The sequence below is a fragment of the Aegilops tauschii genome, chromosome 1, assembly GCF_002575655.3.
Source record: "Aegilops tauschii subsp. strangulata cultivar AL8/78 chromosome 1, Aet v6.0, whole genome shotgun sequence".
In the NCBI taxonomy this organism is placed as follows: Eukaryota; Viridiplantae; Streptophyta; class Magnoliopsida; order Poales; family Poaceae; genus Aegilops; species Aegilops tauschii.
Window position 1 is genome coordinate 492459523 of NC_053035.3, and position 23408 is coordinate 492482930.

The following is a 23408-nucleotide window of genomic DNA, read 5'->3' on the forward strand; positions in this document are numbered from 1 at the left end:
TCCCGAGGGCGGCTAAGCTGCCGCCAAAGCTGCAAGTAACCAGAAAGTTTGAAGAGAGCGGCAGTAGCCCGTCGAAGTGGAGTGCGCTGAATCACAAGCTTATTGCGAATCGTCCAGAGGGTGCACGCGAGAGCCCCAATCTCAAGCCACCTAATGTGGCGAGCGGGCAGGGGGGAAGTCTGGAGTTCAGCGAAGAGGTCGGGGAAGTTGGTGTGGCACCAACCACGTCCCACAATCTCTCTAAAACAGCTCCAAACGAATTGAGCAGACATGCAGGAGAAGAAGATGTGGTTCGAATCCTCGGGGGTAGCTCATAGCGGGCAAAGTCTGAGCCAGGGCCATTGCGTTTGCGGACCTCCACCCCAGACGGGAGCCGACCGTGGATCCATTGCCACATGAAGATCCGGATTTTCAGAGGCAAGCGGATGGTCCACACCGTCGGGAGGGGGGGAGGGGCGGAGGAGGGGGCAATGGCCGAATATAGGGACTTGGTGGAGAATTGACCAGAGGGCTCAAGACGCCACCGGACCTCATCCGGCCCCGCATCAACCACCGGCTCATGGAGAGCGACGCAATCAAGCAGCTCCTGCCAGGCGGCGGCTTCCGGAGGCCCAAATGGCCTCCGGAACGCGAGGCGCCCTAAGTCAATAAGGGCTCGTTCAATTGAAATCGAGGGGACGACAGCGATGGAGAAGAGGTCGGGGAAACGAGCCGCGAAGGGGGTGTCTCCCGCCCATCGGTCAAACCAGAACAGGGTCGCAGATCCCGATCCGACCGATATGGAAGTCCCAATGCGGAGAACGGGGAGCAGTTGAATGACAGACTGCCAGAACTGGGATCCACCTAACCGTTGACAGAAGGCCAGTGGTTGGCCACGCAGGTACTTGTTTTGGATGATGTCTAACCACAGCCCGCCGTGCCCTTGCGAGATGCGCCAGAGCCAACGGGAAAGGAGGGCGATGTTCATGCGCTTCGAGCACATGATACCGAGGCCTCCTTGTTCCCGGGGCTTGCAGATGTCGGGCCAACTAACCATGTGGTACTTCTGTTTATTGTTGTCCCCGGCCCAATAGAAGTGGGATTGGACCTTGGCGATCTCATGGTGGAGGGTCTCGTGAAGGCTGTAGAAGCTCATGAGGAACAAGAGGAGACTCGAGAGGGAGGAGTTGATGAGAATCGTCCGAGCCGCCTTCGACAGCCACCTACCCTGCCAAGGCTCAATGCACGTCTGCAACTTGGCCACGGTCGGCCGCAAGTCAGCAACGGTAAGCCGAGAGTCACTAATGGGCGTTCCCATGTAGGTAGTGGGGAAGGAGCCCAGGCGGCAGTGAAGGCGATTGGCAATGTCGAGGGCCTCTGCCGGAGAGTATCCCATCACCATCACATCACTCTTGTCGAAGTTGATCTTGAGGCCAAACATTTGTTGGAAGCAGAGGAGAAGGAACTTAAGGTTAGCGATGTATGCATCCGAGCCTTCGACCATGATGATGGTGTCGTCAGCGTACTGGAGCAGGGAGATACCGGAGCCACCGGCCAGGTGGGGGGTGATCCAACGAATATGGCCCGCAGCCTTAGCCTTGTCCAGGATGGCGGCAAGCGCGTCCACCACCATATTGAACAAGAACGGGGAGAAAGGTCGCCCGGTATCACCCCACAAAGAGTGGGGAAGTAGGGGCCAATCTCCCCATTGATGTTTCACGGCAGTGCGACCACAAGAGACCATCTGCATCACTTTGGTGATCCAACAGTCGTCGAATCCTTTCCGGAGCAGAACTTCCCGAAGGAAGGTCCAGCTAACAGTGTCATAAGCTTTATGGAAATCGATCTTCAGGAAGACCGCCTTGAGGTGTTTGGAGTGGACCTCATGGAGGACTTCATGAAGGACTAACACCACATCCAGGATATATCGGCCTTGGATGAAGGCAGATTGGTTGGGGTGGGTAATGTGGTCCGCAAGCAGGGTCACCCTATTGGCGTACCCTTTTGCCAGGACCCGGAAGATCACATTTATCACCGTGATCGGGTGAAACTGGCGGATGTCGGACGCCCCAAGCACCTTGGTGATAAGCGAGATAATCCCATAGTTGAGGCGCCCGAGGTCAATGGACCCAACGTAGAACTCGTCAAAGATGGCCATGACCTCCGGTTTGATCACATTCCAGAAGGCTTGGAAGAATTTAACCGGGAGACCATCCGGACCCGGGGCCGAGGCAGGGTTCAGGCCTTTGATGGCGGCCCAGACCGCACCCTCGGAGAAGGGGGCCGTGAGGGCCGTGTTCTCTGCATCCGTGACAAGCTTGCGGCCGGTCCAACAGTCCACGGAGCGGCTGCGAACAGGGATCTATAGAACCCGTCGACATGGGATCTAATGTCACATGGGGACTGTAGGAGATTCGGGCAATCCCAGAGGAGGGGGATGGTGTTGCGTCTACGGCGACCATTTGCTATGGCCTGGAAGTAAGCCGTGTTCGCATTGCCCTTCAACACCCATTTCTGGGCACCACGCAAACGCAAATAGGCCTCCTCATCGGAGTAGATGATAGAGAGTTGGTCTTCCAAGTCGTAACGGGAAAGCCACTCCTCAGGAGAGAGGCCGGTCGCGTAGGCGCGTAGGTCCAGGGCCTGGATAGCAGACAACAGGGCCTTCTTGCGCTCGCGGAGGTTGCGCCCCAGGTTGGCGCCCCAACCCTTCATGAACTGTCGGCCTCGCTTGGCATAGAAATGCCACGAGTCGATGGCAGAGGGGGGACGAGACTGGGACTGAGGTTGGGCGCGGGCCTCCACCCAACGGGCGCCCACAGCCTCGACGAAACCAGTTTGGGACAACCAGAATGTCTCAAACCGAAATCGGGGAGGGATCAGGGGGCGCTCGTCGGCGGAAGATAGAAGGAGGGGTACGTGGTCAGACCCGATCCGAGTAATGGCCCGGAGGGAGGCAAGCGAGCAGCGGGGGTCCCATTCCGGGGAAACTAGGACCTGGTCCAGGACAGACTAGGTCGGGGCAGCTTGACGGTTGGTCCAGGTGAACCTGGCACCAACCCTATCTAATTCGCGGAGACCAAGGTCAGCAATGCAGTCATTGAACATTTGCATACATGCAAAGTTTACGTGCGAATTGCTCTTGTCTTCCGCGAAATGCAGGAGGTTGAAATCACCCCCCACAACCACCGGAAGCGAAGCAGCCGAAACCTTCCGGTGGAGCTCCTCGAGGAAGGAGGCAGACCGACTATGGTGTGCAGGGCCGTAGACGATAGTAACATCCCACTTGAAGTTCAACGCGTGTTCGAAAAGTTCCATGCTAACAAAGAACTGGGCCCGGTCCATACTGCCCACCTCGAAGGTGGCATCCTTGACGCCTAACAGGATGCCACCGGAATGGCCCAAACTCCCACTAGAAGGGAGCCAATGCCAGGCGAAGAGGTGGGCGCTAAGGCCGTCGAGTTCCGAGAGGGAGAATTCCGTGCGCATGGTTTCTTGGATGGCGACAATGTCAGTGTGTTCATCTCGCATGTACTCAATGAGTTGGCGGCGGCGGCCATCATGGCCGAAACCGCGGATGTTCTAGAAGAGGGCACACATTATGCATCCATTGAGGGGCTACTTGACCCCAGGACACGGGATGCGCTTTGGGCGCGGAGAGCGGCGGTCCGAGAGCGGGTGCGTCCACGAAGCTCGGTAGCGGTCAGGGGGAGGATGCCACCGGCCCTCCGGGGAGGAGGCGGGATGGCATCCTGCATAGCGATCGACGGGGCGGGAGGCGAGAGTAGAGCTGCACGGGCCTCTGCAAGCCTACCATCAAGGATCTCGCGGGCCCTAATGGCCTCGATCTGGACTAAGGGGGGAGCAACCTCTCCTCTCAAGATGACCGCGGAATCAGTCGCGATCTTCGCAAGGTGACCAAGCGGAATCGACTCAAGAGCAGAGAAGTAACAAGTAGATGCCGTGGGGGGGACAGCAAGCGTACCTGGCTCCAGGTTCCGGGCTGCCGCCCGGAGCTCCGCCCGCTCATGGATGGGCAGCGTCGGGCTACCCTCGGGGCGCGCAGCGTCAAGCCGAGCGCTCCGGCGGGAGGCTGTCACCGGAGAGGAAGCAGACCGGCCGCGGCGGGAGTAGGCCACGGACCGCGGAGGGGGAGGCTGGGCAGCCAAGGGTGTGGTCACCCAGGTCTCCCCATCCGGGCCGGGGTCCGCCGCGGGAGGGAGCAGGAGAGCTGGCACAGCGCAGCCGAGGAGCATCGGAGTCGGAGTCGAAGTCGGAGTCACACACGTCGGAGGTGGAGCAGGGGCGTCGACGAGCGGAGCCCGTTCCACCAGCGGCATCAGGGGCGGTGGCGGGGTCCCGACCGGTCGCGGCGAGACGGCCACGAGGGGAGCCATAAGCGGAGATGCCGCAGCTGGGGCCGGCACGATGGCAACGAGGCTCGCCGCCGGAGGAGAGGCGCAGAGAAGGCCCATCAGGACGGCAGGGAGAGAAGCGCCAGGGAAGGGAGCCGGGGTGGCCGCTTTCCCCGCGAAGACCGGCGAGGGCAGCTCGGGGGCTAGCGACGCAGCCGTGGGGAGCACCGTCTCCAGGAGCGGCCCGATGGGAGAAGAAGGAGCGGGGGAGCGCGGGAAGGAGGCAGGGCAGGCGACCATGCCGACACTGGAGGTGTCGCTGCTCCGAAGACTCGGCCACCGGGCCGGAAGGGGCATCCAGGAGCAGGCCCGGAGCGGCCTGGCGCCCATGCCCACCGGCGGCCGGAGGCGAAGGAGAGCGGGACTGGGACCGGGAGTGCGAGTCATCCGATTCCCCCTCGCCCTCTGACCGGCGGGAGTGGGGGCGATGGCGGCCGTGGTAGTCCCCGTCGGCCTCCGGGTTGTCACCGGGAAGGCCGTCATCGACGAAGCGGGGACGACCGACGTGGTTGGGAGGCTCGGGGGGCGATCCGGAGGTCGAATCCCTGGTCATTGAAGAACACGCGAACGGTGACACGGAGCTTGGAGGAGTCTAAGCACTTGACCTTGACCCGGACCTCCTCCTCCTTGCAGAGGGAAAGCTCGTCCACCACCACCACCTTGCCCAGAATCTTGGAGATCTGGCGGATGATGAGCTCAGACCGGGCGATCACTAAAAAAAATACACTTCCTTGATGATACGTGTTTGTCACAGTAGGTCACGTTTTCTGTCATGCATGTACATCCATGACAAATTTATGACAGAATCAAGATAGTCATACATGTGCTGTCGTAGAAGTGTTCCATGACATTACCAAAATTATCATCATGGAAGTGTCCACTTCCATGACGATAAATCGCGTGTCACAGAAGTGCTTTCGTCAAGGGTGACTGACACGTGGCATCCACCGTAACGGAACGCCGTTAAGCTATCGGGTCCGGTTTTGGATCCGATAACCCGTTAACAGCCCCGACCAATGGGGATTTTTCACGTGTAAAATCATCATTGGCTGGAGGAAACACATGTCGGCTCACCGTTGGGACAGATGTCATCCACTCATTGGACCCAAAGCGCCTATGATACGTCGACACGTGGCACGTCCCAACAGAGGTCCATTCCTGTGAAAAGGCCAGCCCGTTTGACTTGGTCAAAAGGTGGCGGGCTGGCCCAGGGCAAGCCTGTTAACGGCCTGTTCGCATATAGCCCATTTACAGCCCGCTATCCCAGGGCCCGTTTACGGCCTATCCGAGTTAGGCCCAGTAGCGTCATCTGGGCCGTCCAATATAATTCCAGCCCGTTTTAACTTCCGGCCCATGTATGGCCCATGACGTCTTTCGGCCCATATGAGGCCCTTAGTAACCCTCGACCCCTTAACCACCCGTGGTAAAACTGGCCCGTAATGAACAATGTATCACTTTATACCCAATAACGGCCCATTATTCCATTGGGCCATTTCCAGCCCATGTTATCTTTCGGCCTTCTCAGGGCCCATTTATTCTTGGGCTCATTTCCAGCATTCGGTTACTTACGACCCGTTACTGTCTTTTTATGCTTGTGGGCCAAATTCAGCCCGTGGTTACAGTCGGCCCTTTTGTGGCCCGTTAATACGTTGGGCCGTTTTCATGTAAAAAAACCCGTTGGGCTGTTTTCATAGAGTTATCAAATACGGCCTATTAACGGCCCGTTATTGTCCACAAATAGTACGACCCATGATTGGCGAAATGATGATACGCCCCGTAGAAGGCCCATGGATCCTACGGCCCGTAAAAGGCCCATGGATCGTACGACCCGTAGAAGGCCCATGGATCCTACGGCCCGTATAGAAGGCCAATGGATCCTACGGCCCGTAGAAGGCCCATGGATCATACGGCCTGCAGGAGGCCCATGGTTACAACATTCCGTGTGTTGCCATGATTATTTTTGCCTAGTTTCCAAAAATAGGTTATTGTGGCCACTAGAAAAACACAGAAAAAGAACTATAGTGACTACAAGCAAACAACTAAACAAGACAATAAGGAAATAAATAAGCAAGAAATTAACGCTAGCCTATTACCGCTATTACACATATTACATCCACTGGGCATCAAAGTTCGCCACCGGTGCAAATATAGGGAACAAAGCAGCATATTACATACACTGGCCGTCAAAATTGGCCACCAGTGCAAATAAACGCGGCAGCAAAACAAGAGCATAACTGAAACAACTTCAGAAGAGCTCAAGAAACGTGGTATCCACCATGCTGGCAATAAGCTTAGCAAGCTTATTAGCTTTGTCCTGTTTGGTGCTAAAATCCTCCAACGCTTGCTGTTGCACCAGAAAGTATGCATCTGAATGCTCCAGGGACTTCCGCAGTCCTTCCGCTTCTTGTCGCAGCACAGCTGATCGATGTCTTTCAGCTTGTAGTTGAGACTCAAGAAACTGAACTGATTCAGACAGTGAGTTTGAATAGCTTGTGCAAGAGGTAGTGGCCAGTAACTCGAACACTAAACCAAGACAGGACTTTAGGGTTGTCTCACTGTCTTCGAGATAGTCTTCCTTAGCTGTTTTATCAGCTTTGTTGGAGACCAACAAGGATGTGTCACTATCCTGAACCTTATCTGCATTACTTCCTTTACCATTGCTTAATAAGGCACTCTTCCCCAATATTCTGTCAGCATTCTAAAAGAAGAAACAAGCAGACACATAACAGGTTTAGCATGTACTAGTATATGAAACTCATTTCAGTGAACCAGTTCATTAGTAAGGTGGACAGGATTAAACTACCAAGTCTTCTATTGCCAAGTACTAGTACATAATAAAAGCATCAAACAAACATATATCTATGTCCTATGGTCACTGCATTGTCTTGCCAAATCAAAATAGAGACACGGTTCAAATCATATTAGTTCAAGACAAAGCAGCAGTGAAAGAATACAAAGCGTGGGAAACTACACGGCACAACAAGATTTCAGATGGGTACCACGGGTCTACATGTACAACAACACTATTGGCTTTGTTGTGATGCTAGTAATGTGCATGATATGATAAGTCAACTGTATACACAACTGAAATTGAAATCAACAGAGCTATTGATAAGAGCAAGCCTGTTAAAGAAACATGCGTGAACATACCTGCTGTGCCATTGGAGTTTCGATTGGATCCTTCAATTTAAAAATAAGTTTGTATGAGTAAATACAGTGATACAAGAGCAAAGCAGTATGCACGATAGCAATCATAGTTAAAAAAGGCGCGCCTAAGCTAGCGCTTAAGCGCGCCTAGGCTCTAGGCGTTGGCGAAACGCATTGCGCATAACTACGCTTAATTTGTGCATAACTACGCATAAGCATGCGCTTTGGTTAGCAAAGCGCAAGGCGGTGGCAAAACGCACAATTAACGCCTAACGCTTTTTTGAACTATGGTAGCAATGGAATCTTAAATTAGAACAGTTGTTCTTCAGGTTTAGGCACTTGTTCTACATGAACAGAGTACAGTAAGACGCAAGAATATAGTACTTAAAATAGAAAATGAGCTCATAGACCTTACCACATTCTTGGTTCGGGACCAGTACAGAACAAGGCGTTCCCAGTCATCGTCTAGTAAATGTATCTCAGGAGAACGTAAGGGAATTTGATGAGTTTCTTTGCCGGTGAAGTACGTTTTCTTCAGGTAATTCCGATACTACCACCAAGCGTTCTTGAAGATAGCAGAGGTACTAGCACAGGTTACCTCATCCTGAGTTTCCAAATCGGTCCTTATCTATAGAGAAAAATGGGAAAATTTGCTGTATTATAACCATCATGGAGGTAGGATGTATGGGACAAAGCAAAGTAATTGCCATGAATAACATTACTTACACATAACTCCTGGACAAACACCTGCAACTGGCATTTTCCTTCATCTTCAGTATAATATTTCCAAGATGGGAAGATACGCACATACGATTTAACAACATCAAATGCGATAGATGCTAAACTACGACTAGGTGGTTGTGCTTCCTCCACAGGAATAGGTGTACTAACTGGTGGAGTTGGGGTTCGCTGCGGTAGTACTGGCCCTTTGGGCACTGGAGCTGCCTTAATAACTGCTCTTGTTTGGGAGCTCTGTGGTGGAGATTGTGTTGTGTCAACAAGAACTGCGTTACTATCTGCTGGGGTTGGGGTTAAACTGGGTGAAGCTAGTTCTCTGTCCATCGCAGTAGGGGTACAATCTGCGAGAATTTGGGTTATGTGTGGTAGGGCTGGTTCTCATGCATGTACAACCAGGGTGCTATCTCCACCAAGAGGTAGCACTGTTTTATTTGAAGACCGTGTTTTTAGTCCGCTAGATGCTGGCATCACCCACTCCGATCAAATGGCTGATAAACAGGAAACATAGTTGAATGTACAGACATTGTATGAGAGACAGATGCAATAAATAGTGTGGAAAAAAGAGGGCATGAAATAGTTGACATGTATATTGTTTAACTAAAACGGATAGCATGACATAATTTCACATATATGATGTCTATCTAAACTGGATAGCACAGCATAACATAATTCAAAGATATGATGAATAACTAAACAGGATCGCATGACATAATTCACCTACATGTTATCTAAGTAATCAGGATCGCATCATTTAATTCACATATGTGATTTATATGCTAAACAGAGGGCATTAGATATGATGTCTGAACTAAGAACATGGTGTTGAATATTGTGTATATGATGTCTAAACTATGCAATGCAAGACATCATATGCATGATATGAGCAGTATAACCGTGCCAAGTTAGAGCATACACCTCGGTGGGGGAATAGGACTGGTCATCTGTCTCTGAATCCATCTTTGAGAAGCTATCGGGACCAACAAGAGATCTGCTTCGACAGGTAGCACGGTCTGCTCTGAAGGCCTTGTTTTGACTCCAGATTTTTCAATCTCCCACCCAAATGGCTAATTCACAGAAAGAGTAGTTTAATGTACAAACATTGTCGACAAATGGAAATGTAATTAAGAAAAGGATGGGCAAGATATCATTCAAATATATGATGCCTGGTTAAACAGGATGGCATTGCACATTTCACGTATATTATGGCTGGCTAAAAGACATGAGACTGCATAATTCCCATATATGATATAGAAACTAAACATGTGGCATTAGAGAACATGTCTAAACTAAACAGATGACATATATGGTGTCAAAAGTAGGCACTGCAAGGCAACATATGCATGATATGACTAACATCGTCATGCCAAGGTAGAACAAACACCTTGGGGGTAAATAGGAGTGGTCAGCGGCGTCTGAATCCGCCTCAGAACAGATATCTTCCTCTGGATTACAATCTGGAGAGGGGTGGGGAGGGTTTGCCATTGAACCCACCATGGAGCGATGTCGGCATGACATTGTATTGCCGCGCAAAACTCTTCTCTTTTTCTCTACATGTTTAGCATGACTGTGTACAATATCTGACATGCATATGAAAAAAATATGGTGAGATTATGTAAGGAGAGCATGCAGAAATTTAGAGTGATGGTAACAACCAGTGGATGGATCCAAAAATAATGATAGCAGGCTGATGATTGCTTTAATTTAATAAAAAGACAGATGATGATTGCTTTAGTATTTGTTTCCCACCCAAGATGAACAACATAGGCATACCCTAGGTGAACCTGATATTAGACAGAGATACTATTCATTGCTTCCTCGATATGTGCCCCACAACTAATTTAGAACTCAAGTTTGAACATTAATTTGGACCTGACTTGGAGTCCAAGAGGTGAACAGGACAATAAAGTAGCAGGAAATTTTAAGCAATGCATAACATAAGCAGAAACAAAAGAGTGCGACCTCTCTTGTGGACCGTGTACTCCTCAGGTTCATCTGCTGAGTCGATGATGGTGATGCCGTTGCGGTGGGTGCCGGCGGCAGGGAAGGAGATTTGAGGCGGCGAAAGACGGTCAGGAGTCGTGATGTCTGGTTTGGTGGATGTTTCTGTCGATGGAGCAGCTCAGTTGAGGTGGACGACGTCGCGGAAGGAGCAGGACAAACCACACAAAGTTCCCTTCGACACCTACCTGTAACTGAAGTAATTCTATAAGGGCTCATTTGGCTTGCATGATTCTAAAAACGCAGGGATAGGAAAAACACCGGAATAGGATAGGAATGCACATGGTAAACAGAGCATTTGTAAACACAGGATTTCTGTCAACTTGAGGGCCTCTTTGATTCGTAGGATTTCCAAAACGCGGGAATAGGAAAAACATGAGATTAGAGTGGAATGTCGTCTTGAATCCTACAAGATTGTACGAGTGTTTGATTGTGCATAGAAAAAACATAGGATTCTTTCAAAGAGGTTTGAGTGGATGGAAAGTTTCCTATGAAATCTAGTGCAAATGAATCCTATGGAAAAATTCCTATGGTTTACAATACTACGAATCAAACAACCAAGATAGGAAAAATTCCTAAGGATTAGAATCCTCCAAAATTCCTTTGAGAATCCTTTGAATCAAAGAAGCCCTGAGTGTCTGGTTTACAGGAATTGGAAGAGCAGAGGAATGCAAAGAAACATGGCCAAAATAAAGTGAAACCATATGAAAGCGTGTACAGTTAGAATGTTATTCTGCCACTAATGCACTTGGTCTTGTTTTCATGCATAGGATTTTGAAAAGTAGGTCCAGGTGGATGTTTTGCTTCATTCCTTTCAACAAAATGCATGAATAATTGAATAGTATAGTGCCATTGGAAAATTCCCTATTGCTATGTTTTTCCGTTGAACCAAAATAGCCCTAATGGATCGACATGAATGTATAGTAATAAGTGATGCAACAAGTGTACAACCTCTTTGCCGTAGCCGTGTCGACCTTAGCATCATTGGATTGGTCGCTGAAGCAGTTGAGGCAGAGGTGGCTGTCGGAGGTGTGGAGGAAGATCTGAGGAATCTGTAGACGGCGTCCAGGGCACTGCTCTATTGTGATGGATCGTTCTGTCGTTTGAGCAGCCCCGGTGAGCCGTAAGACATCAAGGCTGAAGCAGCACAAGACAGACATCGTCAATCTCAAGTGGGATTCTAATAGCATCTCCAATAGATGATGTAAAATAGATGTAAAATTTACATCACCAAAAACCACCTGACTATAACAGATGAGGTAAAAACTGTTGACTCTGAACTTAACTGTCGATACTAAAATTTACTGTGGAATCTGAATGTTACTATCGAAACTGAACGCAATGGTAGCAGAGAGGCACTTGACATGTAGTTTAGGTAGGGCCTGCAGTTCATCTTCAACCTGCACCCCCCTGAGTCGCCAGCCACCACCGGCCGAACCGCCGGCCCCAGCGCCGCCTCGCCGCCCCGAAACAACTCCCCACCGCCGGTCCGCCGCCGCCCCGGCCAGCCCTATAGGCCCCCCGCCCCCACCCTGAACCCTAAGATAGATAGTGGGGTACCTCTCCGGCGAGCCCCTGTCCCCGCTGCGGGTGGTTCTTCCTTAACTCCGACGAGCCCCCCCCCACCCCCTGAAAACCGACTGACCCAAAAGTCGATTCAGTCGACTGAAGTGTAGCTAAATCGGAGCAGAGCAGCAGCACGAGCGAGGGGGAGAGCAGCAGCAGCAGCGCGAGCGAGCGAGCAAGAGCCGGAGCAGCAGCAGTTGGGCGAGCGAGCAATCGAGCGAGAGCGAGAGCAGCAGCAGCAGTGCGAGCGAGCGAGCGAGAGCCGGAGCAGCAGCAACAGATTCGGCTGGTATGGACGCCGCCGCCTAAGGGGCCTCGCACTGGGGAGAGCCGCCGTGGAGATGTCGCCCGCGGCGCCGGCTTCAAGGTAGCCGCTCCATGGGGGTGCGGGATGGAGCACCGTCGGTGCCGGGAGGTCGAGCTAAGGAGAAGGTGCGATGCGATGAGTGTACAACATCTTTGGTGGCGCCGAGTAGGCCTCGGCTTCGTCCGAGGAGTCGGTGAGGATGCTGCGGTTCCGGTGGAGCAGGTTAAGGCAGCGTGTGGGGATGGAGCAGCCGCGATAGACGAGGCGATCGTCGGAGCAGCTCCTTGGAGGTGGAGGACGGGGCGGCTGCACCAGCAGGACGACGAGATGGACGACAGATCCTCATCCGGGGAGGTGGACGAGGGACGTCGAGCTGTTGCGGTGGACAACGCCATCGGGGAAGAGGCTCCGGCTGGGCAGCGGTGAGGTGGCGGACGGAGGAGGGTGGGGTTTCGTGGCTGGAGCGGAGAGGTTATGGCGGCCTGGGATTTCGAATGGCAAATAGGAGGCGATGGGAGGGGGTGAACCATGACTTAGGGACGCGCTTGACCAAAATGTAAGGTGTGTTACAAAAGTACCCCCCACCGATTTGAACTAGCGGCCCTTTCGGCTCAGGGTTAGAAGGGGGATTTCGCGTGTCGGGATTTGGCAGCTGGTGGGAGTTTTCGCGCGCGTTGTAATTTCGGGATAGCAAGGCGCGGGTTGTGAAGGCGCCGGTTTTGGGAGCACGATATCTGAATTTTCGGGATATAACAAGGCGCGGGTTGAATTTTAGGGACAAGCCTAACGTGTAATATTGTACTTGTACGTACCAAATCAATTCGCACTTCCCTCAACCAAAAAGAAAACAAAAAAAATAAAACTATTCACACCACCCAAAGAGAGAGTCTTGCCCCGTTTACTATAAAAATGCTATTCAAAGCTACTCCCTCCTTCCATCTATATAGGGCCTAATGCGTTTTTCGATGCTAACTTTGACCAAATATTAGAGCACTAATATATGACATGCAACTTACACAAAGCACACCGTTAAATTCGTCTGTGAAAGGTTCTTTCAATGATATAATTTTCACATTGTGCATGTCATGTACTATTAATCTTGTCAATAGTCAAAGGCGGTCTTAAAAAACACATTACGCCCAATATAGATGGAAGGAGGGAGTATGAATCCATGTTACTCCCTCCATTCCCTTATACAAGGCCACAAACTCATATTACAGGTACCAAGGGAAAATTCAATGACTACTTTGAAAGGCAACTTTTCTTTTCGTTAACCGGGATCTTTAATACGCCACAAGCATGCAACGAATGAATGTGAAGGAAGTAGCTAAGTGTCATTATGACTACATGCATGTAAGTATTAAAAAGTTACTAGTACGAGAAAACATCATTAATATTTGCCTCAATTACCGTTTGTGGCCTTGTATTGATGCAAAATGTATTTTTGGTAGTGGCCTTGTATAAGGGAATGGAGGGAGTCTGTCCAATTAAATTTTTTCGCTTGCTGTATAATGCATGTAACCTACTCATACCAACATTTTAGTGCATTCCAAATGTGTATACTACCGCTGCAATTTGAACTGAATTTGAATTCGTTTCTCTATTTCAATAAGAATCTACAATCATGATTGTTGCCAACTTCAACCATCATTCGTGTATTACCTTAATAACACACCACATGATTACTATAGAGATAGATATGAACTATGTGTACTACATGAACTCGAATTCTATTTTTTGAATACACTTGATGTTGATTCCAAATAATAGTACATTTGATGTACTAACTGATACGTCTCCAACGTATCTATAATTTTTTATTGTTCCATGCTATATTATATTCTGTTTTGGATGTTTAATGGGCTTTATTATACACTTTTATATTATTTTTGGGACTAACCTATTAACCGGAGGCCCAGCCCAAATTGCTGTTTTTTGCCTATTTTAGTGTTTCGCAGAAAAAGAATATCAAACGGAGTCCAAACGGAATGAAACCTTCGGGAACGTGATTTTCGGAACAAACGTGATCCAGAGGACTTGGAGTCTACGTAAAGCAATCAACGAGGAGAGCACGAGGCAGGGGGGCGCGCCTACCCCCCCAGGCGCGCCCTCCACACTCGTGGGGCCCACGTTGCTCCACCAACGTACTTCTTCCTCCTATATATACCCATGTACCCTGGAAACATCAGGTACCGAGCCAAAACCCTATTTCCACCGCTGCAACCTTCTGTACCCATGAGATCCCATCTTGGGGCCTTTTCCGGCGCTCCGCCGGAGGGGGCATTGATCACGGAGGGCTTCTACATCAACACCATAGCCTCTCCGATGATGTGTGAGTAGTTTACCTCAGACCTTCGGGTCCATAGTTATTAGCTAGATGGCTTCTTCTCTCTCTTTGGATCTCAATACAAAGTTCTCCTCGCTTCTTTTGGAGATCTATTCGATGTAATCTTATTTTGCGGTGTGTTTGTCGAGACCGATGAATTGTGGGTTTATGATCAAGTTTATCTATGAACAATATTTGAATCTCCTCTGAATTCTTTTCTGTATGATTGGTTATCTTTGCAAGTCTCTTCGAATTATCACTTTGGTTTGGCCTACTAGATTGATCTTTCTTGCAATGGGAGAAGTGCTTAGCTTTGGGTTCAATCTTGCGGTGTCCTTTCCCAGTGACAGCAGGGGCAGCAAGGCACGTATTGTATTGTTGCCATCGAGGATAACAAGATGGGGTTTATATCACATTGCATGAGTTTATCCCTCTACATCATGTCATCTTGCTTAAAGCATTACTCTGTTCTTATGAACTTAATACTCTAGATGCATGCTGGATAGCGGTCGATGTGTGGAGTAATAGTAGTAGATGCAGAATCGTTTCGATCTACTTGTCACGGACGTGATGCCTATATACATGATCATACCTAGATATTCTCATAACTATGCTCAATTCTATCAATTGCTCGACAGTAATTTGTTCACCCACCGTAATACTTATGCTCTTGAGAGAAGCCACTAGTGAAACCTATGGCCCCCGGGTCTATTCTCCATCATATTAATCTTCCAACACTTAGTTATTTCTATTGCCGTTTATTTTACTTTGCATCTTTATCATAAAAATACCAAAAATATTATCTTATCATATCTATCAGATCTCACTCTCGTAAGTGACCGTGAAGGGATTGACAACCCCTTTATCGTGTTGGTTGCGAGGTTCTTATTTGTTTGTGTAGGTGCGCGGGACTTGAGCGTGGTCTCCTACTGGATTGATACCTTGGTTCTCAAAAACTGAGGGAAATACTTACAGTACTTTACTGCATCACCCTTTCCTCTTCAAGGGAAAACCAACGCAGTGCTCAAGAGGTAGCAAGAAGGATTTCTGGCGCCGTTGCCGGGGAGTCTACGCAAAAGTCAAGACATACCAAGTACCCAACACAAACTCTTATCCCTCGCATTACATTATTTGCCATTTGCCTCTCATTTTCCTCTCCCCCACTTCACCCTTGCCATTTTATTCACCCTCTCTTTTCCGTTCGCCTCTTTCTCGCTTGCTTCTTGTTTGGTTGTGTGTTGGATTGCTTGCTTGTCACGATGATTCAAGATAATACTAAATTGTGTGACTTTACCAATACCAACAACGATGATTTTCTTAGAACTCCGATTGCTCCTCTTACCGATGCTGAATCTTGTTAAATTAATGCTGCTTTGTTGAATCTTATCATGAAAGATCAATTCGCCGGCCTTCCTAGTGAAGATGCCGCTACCCATCTAAATAGCTTCGTTGATTTGTGTGATATGCAAAAGAAGAAAGATGTGGACAATGATATTGTTAAATTGAAGCTATTTCCTTTTTCGCTTAGAGATCGTGCTAAAGTTTGGTTTTCGTCTTTGCCTAAAAATAGTACTGATTCATGGAATAAGTGCAAAGATGCTTTTATCTCTAAGTATTTTCATCCCGCTAAAAGCATCTCTCTTAGAAACGATATCATGAATTTTAAGCAACTTGATCATGAACATGTTGCACAAGCTTGGGAGAGGATGAAATTAATGATACGTAATTGCCCTACACATGGTTTGAATCTTTGGATGATTATACGAAAAAATTATGCCGGATTGAATTTTGCTTCTAGAAATCTTTTCGATTCGGCCGCGGAAGGCACTTTTATGAAATAACTTTAGGAGAAGCTACTAAACTCCTAGATAGTATTATGGTTAATTATTCTCAATGGCACACCGAAAGATCTACTAATAAAAAAGTGTATGCGATAGAAGAAATTAATGTTTTGAGTGGAAAGATGGATGAACTCATGAAATTATTTGCTACTAAAAGTGTTTCTTCTGATCCTAGTGATATGCCTTTGTCTACTTTGATTGAGAATAATAATGAATCTATGGATGTGAACTTTGTTGGTAGGAATAATTTTGGTAACAATGCGTATAGAGGAAACTACAATCCTAGGAAATTCCCTAGTAATTCCTCTAATAATTATGGTAATTCCTACAACAATTCTTAGGGAAATTTTAATAAGACGCCCTCTGAATTTGAGACTAGTGTTAAGGAGTTTATGAATTCACAAAAGAATTTCAATGCTTTGCTTGAAGAAAAATTGCTTAAAGTTGATGAATTGGCTAGGAACGTTGATAGAATTTCTCTTGATGTTGATTCTTTGAAACTTAGATCTATGCCACCTAAGCATGATATCAATGAGTCTCTCAAAGCCATGAGAATTTCCATTGATGAGTGCAAAGAAAGAACCGCTAGGATGCGTGCTAAGAAAGATTGCTTTTGTGAAAGCGTGTTCTTCTAATTTTTATGAGAATAAACATGAAGATCTAAAAGTTATTGATGTGTCTCCTATTAAATCTTTGTTTTGAAATATGAATCTTGATAATGATGGGACTGGAGATGAGTCACCTTTACCTAGAAGGCGTCCCAAAAATTCGGAGTCTTTAGATCTTAATGCGAAATTTGGTAAAAGTGGGATTGAAGAAGTCAAAACTTTAGATATCAGTGAGCCCACTATTTTGGATTTCAAGGAATTTAATTATGATAATTGCTCTTTGATAGATTGTATTTCCTTGTTGCAATCCGTGCTAAATTATCCGCATGCTTATAGTCAAAATAAAGCATTTACCAAACATATCGTTGATGCTTTAATGCAATCTTATGAAGAAAAACTTGAGTTGGAAGTTTCTATCCCTAGAAAACTTTATGATGAGTGGGAACCTACTATTAAAATTAAAATTAAAGATCATGAATGCTATGATTTGTGTGATTTGGGTGCTGGTGTTTCCACGATTCCAAAAACTTTGTGTGATTTGTTAGGTTTCCGCGAATTTGATGATTGCTCTTTAAACTTACACCTAGCGGATTCCACTATCAAGAAACCTATGGGAAGAATTAATGATGTTCTTATTGTTGCAAATAGGAATTATGTGCCCGTAGATTTTATTGTTCTTGATATAGATTGCAATCCTTCATGTCCTATTATTCTTGGTAGACCTTTTGTTAGAACGATTGGTGCAATTATTGATATGAAGGAAGGGAATATTAGATTCCAATTTTCGTTAAGGAAAGGCATGGAACACTTCCCTAGAAAGAAAATAAAATTACCTTATGAATCTATTATGAGAGCTACTTATGGATTGCCTACCAAAGATGGCAATACCTAGATCAATCCTCGCTTTTATGCCTTGCTAGGGGCGTTAAACGATAGCGCTTGTTGGGAGGCAACCCAATGTTATTTTAGTTTTTTGCTTTTTTGCTTCTGTTTAGGAATAAGTATTTGATCTAGCCTCTGGTTAGATTTGTTTTTATGTTTTAATTAGTGTTTGTGCCAAGTTAAACCTATAGGATCTTATTGGATGATAGTTATTTGATCTTGCTGAAAATTCCAGAAACTTTCTGTTCATGAAAACAATTGTTAAAAATCACCAGAACGTGATAAAATACTGATTACAATTCCAGTAGATCAATAAACAAATTTTCTAGGTCTTCCTATTTTGGTAGAATTTTTTGAGTTCCAGAAGTTTGCGTTAGTTACAGATTACTACAGACTGTTCTGTTTTTGACAGATTCTGTTTTTCGTGTGTTGTTTGCTTATTTTGATGAATCTATGGCTAGTAAAAGAGTTTATAAACCATAGAGAAGTTGGAATACAGTAGGTTTAACACCAATATAAATAAAGAATAAGTTCATTACAGTACCTTGAAGTGGTGTTTTGTTTTCTTTCGCTAACGGAGCTCATGAGATTTTCTGTTAAGTTTTGTGTTGTGAAGTTTTCAAGTTTTGGGTAAAAGATTTGATGGATTATGGAACAAGGAGTGGCAAGAGCCTAATCTTGCGGATGCCCATGGAACCCCAAGATAATCTAAGGACACCTAAAAGCCAAAGCTTGGGGATGCCCCGGAAGGCATCCCCTCTTTCGTCCTCGTCCATCGGTGACTTTACTTGGAGCTATATTTTTATTCACCACATGATATGTGTTTTGCTTGGAGCGTATTTTATGATTTGAGTCTTTGCTTTTTAGTTTACCACAATCATCCTTGCTGTACACACCTTTTGAGAGAGACACACTTGATTCGGAATTTATTAGAATACTCTATGTGCTTCACTTATATCTTTTGAGCTATATAGTTTTTGCTCTAGTACTTCACTTATATCTTTTAGAGCACGGTGGTGGATTTGTTTTATAGAAACTATTGTTCTCTAATGCTTCACTTATATTATTTTGAGAGTCCTACAAAACAGCATGGTAATTTGCTTTAATTATGATAGGCATCCAAGATTAGTAAAAAATATCTTATGAGTGTGTTGAATACTATGAGAAGTTTGATGCTTGATAATTGTTTTGAGATATGAAGATGGTAATATTAGAGTCATGCTAGTTGAGTAGTTGTGAATTTGAGAAATACTTGTGTTAAAGTTTGTGATTCATGTAGCATGCACGTATGGTGAACCGTTATGTGATGAAGTCGGAGCATGATTTATTTATTGATTGTCTTCCTTATGAGTGGCGGTCGGGGATGAGCGATGGTCTTTTCCTACCAATCTACCCCCCTAGGAGCATGCGCGTAATACTTTGCTTTGATAACTTGTAGATTTTTGCAACAAGTATATGAGTTCTTTATGACTAATGTTGAGTCCATGGATTATATGCACTCTCATCCTTCCACAATTGCTAGCCTCTCTAATACCGCGCACTTTTCGCCGGTATCATACACCCACCATATACCTTCCTCAAAACAGCCACCATACCTACCTATCATGGCATTTCCATAGCCATTCCGAGATATATTGCCATGCAACTTACCACTGTTCCGTTTACTATGACACGCTTCATCATTGTCATATAGCCACCGTTCATAATTCTTTCATGCATGTCACTCTTGATTCATTGCATATCCCGGTATACCGCCGGAGGCATCCACATAGAGTCATATTTTGTTCTAAGTTTTGAGTTGTAATTCTTGAGTTGTAAAGAAAATAAAAGTGTGATGATCATCATTATTAGAGCATTGTCCCAAGTGAGGAAAGGATGATGGAGACTATGTTTCCCCCATAAGTCGGGATGAGACTCCGGACTAATAAAAAAAGGCCAAAAAAAGAGAAAAGGCCCAAATAAATAATAAATGAGAGAAAAAGAGAGAAGGGACAATGCTACTATCCTTTTACCACACTTGTGCTTCAAAGTAGCACCATGATCTTCATGACAGAGAGTCTCCTATGATATCACTTTCACGTACTAGTGGGAAATTTTCATTATAGAACTTGGCTTGTATATTCCAATGATGGGCTTCCTCAAAATGCCCTAGGTCTTCGTGAGCAAGGAGTTGGATGCACACCCACTTAGTTTCTTTTGTTGAGCTTTCATATACTTATAGCTCTAGTGCATCCGTTGCATGGCAATCCCTACTCACTCACATTGATATCTATTGATGGGCATCTCCATAGCCCCTTGATACGCCTAGTTGATGTCAGACTATCTTCTCCTTTTTTTGTCTTCTCCACAACCACCATTCTATTCCACATATAGTGCTATGTCCATGGCTCACGCTCATGTATTGCGTGAAGATTGAAAAGTTTTAGAACACTAAAAGTATGAAACAATTGATTGGCTTGTCATCGGGGTTGTGCATGATTAAATACTTTGTGTGATGAAGATAGAGCATAGCCAGACTATATGATTTTGTGGGGCTAACTTTCTTTCGCCATGTTATTTTGAGAAGACATAATTGCTTAGTCAGTATGCTTGAAGTATTATTATTTTTATGCCTATATTGAAATTTTGTCTTGAATCTTTCAGATCTGAACATTCATACCACAATTAAGAGAATTACATTGAAAATTATGCCAAGTAGCATTCCACATCAAAAATTCTGTTTTTATCATTTACCTACTCGAGGACGAGCAGGAATTAAGCTTGGGGATGCTTGATACGTCTCCAACGTATCTATAATTTTTTATTGTTCCATGCTATATTATATTCTGTTTTGGATGTTTAATGGGCTTTATTATACACTTTTATCTTATTTTTGGGACTAACCTATTAACCGGAGGCCCAGCCCAAATTGTTGTTTGCCTATTTCAGTGTTTCGCAGAAAAAGAATATCAAACGGAGTCCAAACGGAATGAAAACTTCGGGAACATGATTTTCGGAACAAACGTGATCCAGAGGACTTGGAGTCTACGTAAAGCAATCAACGAGGAGAGCACGAGGCAGGGGGCGCGCCTACCCCCCAGGCGTGCCCTCCAACCTCGTGGGGCCCACGTTGCTCCACCGACGTACTTCTTCCTCCTATATATACCCATGTACCCTGGAAACATCAGATATGGAGCCAAAACCCTATTTCCACCGCCGCAACCTTCTATACCCGCGAGATCCCATCTTGGGGCCTTTTCCGGCGCTCCGCCAGAGGGGGCATTGATCACGGAAGGCTTCTGCATCAACACCATAGCCTCTCCGATGATGTGTGAGTAGTTTACCTCAGACCTTTGGGTCCATAGTGTATTAGCTAGATGGCTTCTTCTCTCTCTTTGGATCTCACTACAAAGTTCTCCTCGATTCTCTTGGAGATCTATTCGATGTAATCTTCTTTTGCGGTGTGTTTGTCGAGACCGATGAATTGTGGGTTTATGATCAAGTTTATCTATGAACAATATTTGAATCTCCTCTGAATTCTTTTATGTATGATTGGTTATCTTTGCAAGTCTCTTCAAATTATCAGTTTGGTTTGGCCTACTAGATTGATCTTTCTTGCAATGGGAGAAGTGCTTAGCTTTGGGCTCAATCTTGCGGTGTCCTTTCCCAGTGACAGCAAGGGCAGCAAGGCACGTATTGTATTGTTGCCATCGAGGATAACAAGATGGGGTTTATATCACATTGCATGAGTTTATCCCTCTACATCATGTCATCTTGCTTAAAGCATTACTCTATTCTTATGAACTTAATACTCTAGATGCATGTTGGATAGCGGTCGATGTGTGGAGTAATAGTAGTAGATGTAGAATCATTTCGGTCTACTTGTCACGGACGTGATGCCTATATACATGATCATACCTAGATATTCTCATAACTATGCTCAATTCTATCAATTGCTCGACAGTAATTTGTTCACCCACCGTAATACTTATGCTCTTGAGAGAAGCCACTAGTGAAACCTATGGCCCCCGGGTCTATTCTCCATCATATTAATCTTCCAACACTTAGTTATTTCTATTGCCATTTATTTTACTTTGCATCTTTATCATAAAAATACCAAAAATATTATCTTATCATATCTATCAGATCTCACTCTCGTAAGTGACCGTGAAGGGATTGACAACCCCTTTATCGCGTTGGTTGCGAGGTTCTTATTTGTTTGTGTAGGTGCGCGGGACTTGAGCGTGGTCTCCTACTGGATTGATACCTTGGTTCTCAAAAACCGAGGGAAATACTTACGCTACTTTACTGCATCACCCTTTCCTCTTCAAGGGAAAACCAACGCAGTGCTCAAGAGGTAGCACTAACTATATATTCATAATCTAAACCATGTTCCATACGTGTACACCGTGTTTATCACACATAGTATCGTGCCCCGCCCCCTACATTATGACAAGTATTTAGACCTGAGCTGCAAAAGCCACACATTAGCCCAAATTATGATCAATGTTCTATGTATTATACGTAGTACTAGCAAGATGTCCATGTGTTCCACAGAACATCAACATGATCAAGGGGAGGCCTAATTTGCAAATATGGAGAGGGGTGTGGGTATCTTTTTTCAAAATTGCCATAGTTTCCTTCCTATCCGTCAGATATAAATCGGACGGCCTATATTGCAGGATGGCAGGCACACCATCATCAACAACTCCATTTTTTATAAGAGTAGAGATAAAATATATTATATGTAGTATAACATGTTCATAACCACACCATGTTCATTAGTTGTGTTCCAATTGGAAAATTTTCAATTTTAGTCGCCTTGTCGTTTGAAATGAAGGAATTAATTAAAGAAACAAGACTAAATTGATAAAACTCATTTTGATATTGTTATTGTTGAACATTGCAGAATATCAAGATCAGAGCAAAAAACATCAATGCTTAAGCAGGAGAGATAATTGTTGTTTTGGAGGATACAGGCAAAGGAAATCTGGTTTTCGCGGTTTGCATGGATTTGGGGCATCAGCGGTACTCAAGGCAGTGGTGAAACATCTGAAATAATCAAAATCAAAATTTGACAGGGATATTCATGTGGATTGCTCGGAGAGGAAAAGCATGAGGGTCGTGCAAAAGGCAGTCATTAACGAGTTGGAGCTTCCTCTGTCGGTGATGGCCATCTTCAACTGGTGCGATGACCCACGAGGAAGATGATTTGTGGGATAGATGAAGACTCTTCAGCGGCGATAGCAGATATCAGTATGGAAATCTTAAGAAAGCTCGTTAACGGTAGCTCTGTAGTGATATTTCACAATTTTGAATAATAAGGTGCTGTGGATCAGGCATGGGAGGTTCAACCCGGTTTTTGTTCCAAATTCAAACAAATCAGGGAACAAAGAGCTGCATACTAACTTTGTTGTCAATTGTTTTCAACTGGGGGAGCCATGCTTCAAAGTTCAACTAATGATGGCATTCGTCTTCACTCTTCTTACTACATACGGAGCAAAATGAGTGAATCTACACTCTAAAATATGTCTATATACATCCGTATGTAGTAGTCCATTTGAATCTCTAAAAAGACAAATATTTGAGTAGTCACTCGTTGAAATCTCTAGAAAGACAAAT

General features: G+C 45.8%; 1 protein-coding gene across 1 annotated transcript; it reads right to left on the reverse strand.

Moving 5' to 3' along the window:
• Positions 1-2991: 2991 nt before the first annotated feature.
• On the reverse strand, positions 2992-3510 carry LOC109740132 (uncharacterized). Its single transcript, XM_020299170.1, has one exon. It carries the CDS (start codon positions 3508-3510, stop codon positions 2992-2994), a length of 519 nt encoding a protein of 172 aa, XP_020154759.1.
• Between the last annotated feature and the right edge of the window lie 19898 nt (positions 3511-23408).

What these genes read in the sequence shown, in the direction of transcription:
- LOC109740132 (XM_020299170.1), bottom strand. Translation starts at nt 3,510, where the DNA reads ATGCGAGATGAACACACTGACATTGTCGCCATCCAAGAAACCATGCGC.